At 46.5% G+C, this 5,315-nt stretch overlaps 1 protein-coding gene across 4 annotated transcripts in view; it reads left to right on the forward strand.

The window, feature by feature from the left end:
* The first annotated feature begins 4,075 nt into the window (after positions 1-4,075).
* Positions 4,076-5,315, forward strand: part of TFCP2 (transcription factor CP2) — a 55,568-nt gene continuing 54,328 nt past the window's right edge. For all 4 annotated transcript variants that reach the window (XM_018562122.1, XM_018562121.1, XM_018562123.1 and 1 more), the window contains exon 1: positions 4,076-4,678. In XM_018562122.1, the coding sequence (XP_018417624.1) occupies positions 4,557-4,678 (122 nt within the window). In that variant the 5' untranslated portion in view covers positions 4,076-4,556. The remainder of the gene's footprint in view (positions 4,679-5,315) is intronic.

Here is a 5,315-nt window from a genome sequence, read left to right on the forward strand (position 1 = left end):
ATGAGTCATTGGTACCAAGTCATGGAGAACGAATCATCAAAGTAATGGTACAGTAATGTCTAACAATCGGACATTGAGGCATGGAATCAACATCATTAGCCTTTTTTAATGAAAGTCTGGCTCTTGAAAAGATCCTTTAGTATATGAAGACCAATGAGCCACTGCAAATGGACAATGGAAACTTGTTTGTTAGCACTCATCCTAGTCCTTTTATGAGCCAGCTAATTGTTGAAGAACTCCAGGTAACACACACCATTCTACAAATGTGTAAATTGAAAAGTTGTTCACTATTATTTTCCTTATATTGTCACATATACAGCACTGATTGAACTAACTAATAATGTCCAATACATTACTGGGCCTGTAGAAGGACATACAATCTTCCTCACACAAAGTTTTGTTTCTATTGGTTCTAAACACAGCAGCTATTTTATGCAAAATTCAATTCAATCCAAGAGTAAACCCCCTTCCATCTACTTAATTTGATAAGATAAAGGTGTTCCCAATATGCAACATTCACATAAGGTAACAGCAATAACACACAACCTAATACAGTATTAAGTAACTTTACAGATGAAATTAATTCCGACTGTTGTTGGTTACATCACCAAAACGAATCTTTCCCTTTTGGTTAGATTCTGGGGGTCAGGGGGGTCCTTAACTGCCTCCGGCCGGCCGTAGTAAAAAAACGGCCGGCCAGGAGCTCTCTAGATCTGAGCGGGCGTCTCTAGACGATAAGTAACACACAAAGAATTAAAAAAATAAATAAAAATTTTTAAGTCCCCCCCCATACATACACGCATGCATACACGCGTCGGGGGCGCATACGTGCAAAAAAGACGATTGCGCCCATTACGCCGCACATGTTACATATCGCCGCGAACGTCGCAGTGAGAGCAATAAGTCTAGGGCCATCAATCACTGATAACACTAAACTGATGAGCGGTAAAAACGTTTAAAGCGTCGCCTATGGCTAATTTTGGTTGCGGTCGTTTTCTGCGATGTCGCGGGTGCGCGCAATTTTAAAGCTTGACATGTTTGGTGTCTATTTAACCGACGTGACCCGATCTTTTATATTTGACCAAAAAACTGGGTAATAATAAATGTTTCCTAACATAATATTTAAAAAAATGTTTTTTTTTCAAAATTTTCAGTAATTTTTCCTAATTATAATAAAAAATAAAACCCCCAGTGGTGATTAAATACCACCAAAAGAAAGCTCTATCTGTCCCCAAAAAATGGTGTAAAATTCATTTCAGTACAGCGTTGCATGACGGAATAAACGTCAGTCAAAGTACCGCAGCGCTGAATACTGAAAAATGGCCTGGCCAGGAAGGGGGTGTCTCGGCTGCGGCAGTTTCAGTATATCGCAGCCAATACTGAGCTATGTCCTCCCATGACCCTTAAGAGAACTATGGGGGGAAAAAACACTTACCCCATAGTTCTTTTTTAATGTAAAACTAAACCCGGGGTTTTTTTTTTTATTAATGTAACTTTTTTTTCTTTTGAGATCTGTGTGTCATACATAAGCCATCAGCTCTCATCTCCTACTTCCACTTTGTGCACGAGCATCAGGGCTGCTGAGTAACCTGGGTAATCTCTTCATGAAGTGGTACTGAACTCAAATAGTGAAGATTTGTTATGTTATAGGGAACACTTATAAATGCTAATTGTGTCTAAGCAGTACCCTGAAAAAATGCCTTTTATCTGGCATTCCTCCTTCCTGGTATGTGAGGATGCTTACACACTCCTGTGCCAAAACCCTAAGGCCTGGTTCACACCTAGTCGTTTTTGAGCAGATGTAAAAGCGCTTTTAAATGCCCAACACAAGAAATTCCATGATTTTGAATGGCCCCTCTTCAGACCTGAGCAGAAAAACGCCAGACGCCTGAAAAAGTACATGAGTTTCTTTGGGCAGTTAAAAGTGCATTTTTGCTCCATATACTTCAATGGAAACGCCTGGAAAAGTGCAGCAAAAGCATGTTGCACATTTTCGTGTGCGTTTTTGCGCGCTTGTCCATTGCCCGCAATGTTTCATAAGCTGCCAGTCAAAACGTGTGTCTTCATGTACACGCGTACAAACGCGCGTCTTCATGTACATGCGTACAAACATGCATCGAAATATGCATGCCACGCATAAACGCGCAAATAACCGCACCGAGAACACGCGTGTACATACGCACCAAAACAGTGCCGCCTAGATGTGAACTTGGCCTAATAGTTGTATGTTTGCCTCTGACTGCTAATCTCGGGAACCTGGAGTGAGATTTGGTGATTGTCAATACCTGGTGGAGGCCAACATGACATGAGGGCTTCCCTTACACCTCTGGTCCAGACACTCCTGTAGGGAAGCACAGGGAGTGAGGGGGCACAGCGTGGTATGGGTGCCAGAAGTCCAAATCACAGAAACTGCTGGGCAAGACAAGGGAGCACAACAGACTAGAAACGTAGTGAAGACAAGCTGAGGTCAATGGCCAAGAAGACAGATAGCACTCGGGGTAGCAGACAGAGTTGTGGTCAGGAGGCAAGCCAACATTAAACCAGAAGATCAGCAGTGAAAAGCTATGGTCAGGAACTAGCCAAGGTCACTCCAGAGATAGAAGAGACAAGCCTTGGTCAGGAACTATAGCCGGGGCTAATAACAAGGAGGCAGAGCAAAGAAAAATCCATAGGGCAAGCATAGGAGCATTTCTAAAATGTGAGACAGTTTGAAGGGTTTATAATAGGGATGCACCAATACCGGTATTGGTGCCGATACTGGGCATTATTCACGAGTACTTGTGAAAATGCCCTTATACTAAGCACCAATATTGGCACTTTTAACAAGGAAGCCGTCCCATGCTTCTCGTCACTATGTGACGAGAAAGCATGGAGCTGACTTGCTGGCCAATCATGGAAGCCTCGTCATGAGATGATGAAGGACCATGAAGCCGGCTTCCCGGCCAATCAGAAAGCCGGGCACTGTGTCATTACATGGCGCCCGGCTTCCTGATTGGCCAGCTTCCCGTCCAATCAGGAAGCCGGGCAGCGCCTCATTACACGCTGCCCGGCATCCTGATTGGCCGGGAAGTCGGCTCCATGCTCTCTGGTCACAAGTGTCACCTAGGGACCCCAAAGAAGCTGAGGAAGCAGAGATTTGCTTCCCCAGCTTCATCTCCTGGCTCTAAGAGGGGGTGGGGGCAGCACATGCCGCCGATCGGTACAAACGATTCGGTTGCTGTACATCACTTGTACCTGAACAGCCATCACCGGCTGTATAAAATGACACCAAGAACACGGCTGCCGCTGTATTCTTTAACTGCAGCTGTATTTATTTAACCACTTCTGAATGCCGCCTTATATTTACGTATTGCGGCCCAGAAGTGGTTAAAAAATACTTTGCTGGTCAATTTATATTTGATCTGGATTCATTATTGAAAAAAGTTTGAGACTTTAATACTACTTTAACATACAGGTGCTGAGTTTCAGGTCACATGAGGACATGACAAAATGTCCTCCTGTGACCCTAAAGAGAACAAGGACCAAAACAGGTTTGGCCATAGTTCTCTAAGGAATATTTCCCTACACTTCCTGGGTCAGTTGAAAAGACAGGAAATGAGGGGAAAACTCTCCTAAGGTGACATGATTTTTGCGGAACAGGCATAGGTTAGAACTGATGTCAAGTTTTTATTGCGGTGTCCTCATTGTGAAATGTTCATCCTGTGCCGGTGAGCAGAGTAAGTGAAGCCCCTCACAATAAGATGTTTTTAGCCCGTTGCCTTTCCATTCATAATTGAAGTCTGAGTGTCTCCCCTTCGCCCATAGAATGGTGGCACATCTCTGATTAGACCATACTAGACCCAAACTCCGCTTCACATCACCACTCACTTCCCGTGCTGACGAACTACACACGTCACACCGCGCACACTTCCCTTCACGCCTCGTCCATGCCTCTCACTACCCAATGGCATCTAGTTTATATCGATAGCTCCGCCCTTTCGCTGCCACCCCGTTTGTTCCGTACGCAGCGTCTCCCTCCAGAGCTTTGCCGTGACTGGTAGCTGATTGGTGGATACTCACTGACGGAGAGGCGTGGTCTGAACACGTCACGGTGTGCGTCGTGTAGGCTGTCGCAGCCCCTGCTCTTGCTACCTCCATGTTGCCTTGTTGAGCAGCCTGTCACCTGTGTCCGGAGGGAGTCGTGCCAAGAGACAGCCGCCGCCCGCTCCGCTACATGTGTCTCGCCGTGTGCTGGGAAGGCGGCTGCCGAGAGCCAGTGCGGGAGCTTTCCCTGTGATGTCTCCCTCAGCAGCTGCCTCAGTCACCATGATCTCCTAGGAAGCTGCAACCCGGGCAGCCGCCTCCACGGACCATCTCCCGCCCGAGCCTAGCTATCCCCACACTGAGCTCTGGCATGTCCGCCTGTGTCAGCGCCATTATTCCATACAGCGGGGGCTCCGCTCTCCCTCTCAGCGGGTAATAGGAACGTTCTGGTGCCGGTCTGTGCTCCCTCTCCACACTTCACATCTGGTTCCCGGACATTATAGGTGCGAGGCAGTTCGCTTCTCTCCGCGATCATGGCTTGGGCTTTGAAGCTTCCCCTGGCAGACGAAGTGATAGAATCGGGCTTGGTGCAAGACTTCGATGCCAGTCTGTCTGGCATTGGGCAGGAGTTGGGTGCTGGCGCCTACAGTATGAGGTAATGCCTGTGCTGCCTGTAATGACCTCCCAAGAAGGGGGTCAAAGTCTGATCATTTCATGTCATGTTCCCTGAAATCTCCCGCTCATATCACTCAGCACTTCTAGGTATAAGGTGTGTTTAACGGTTCTTACCCCCCATATATGGGGGTAAGAACCCCCATTGTGTGCATGCGATGTTTAATGTTTGTGCAAGTTTACATAGTGCCACCATTCACTCAAAACTCTTCCATTGAAGTGGGGTTCCCCCTGCACTGCAAGGGTTAAGTGCTCACTTATGCCCAGGGTACCAAAAAAAAGCACTTTTACTTACCTTATGCCAACAGTGTTCTCTTCCCTCTAGCGCTGCGGTTTGTAGATGGTGCCTCAGCGTCCATCGCAGGGGTATTGGCATTGTGCTTGATGATGGTGGCTGGTGTTCTATCACCTCTGCGGATCCGTGAGATATCTGGGCTTCCGGGAGGCGTGTGAAGGAGTCCAGGCATCTCACATGCTACTGCCCATGTGCTGGTCCAGAAATGTTACAGATGCGTTCTTGGAACACAATCCTGGGGGTCCAGAAATGTTACTGTTGAATGTCTTGGCATATAATGTTAATACAATCTAATATATAACAATTGTGTAATAAAAAAAATAAA

The sequence above is a fragment of the Nanorana parkeri genome, unplaced genomic scaffold (genome assembly GCF_000935625.1).
Source record: "Nanorana parkeri isolate BGI_ZX_2015 unplaced genomic scaffold, ASM93562v1 scaffold561, whole genome shotgun sequence".
Taxonomy (NCBI): Eukaryota; Metazoa; Chordata; class Amphibia; order Anura; family Dicroglossidae; genus Nanorana; species Nanorana parkeri.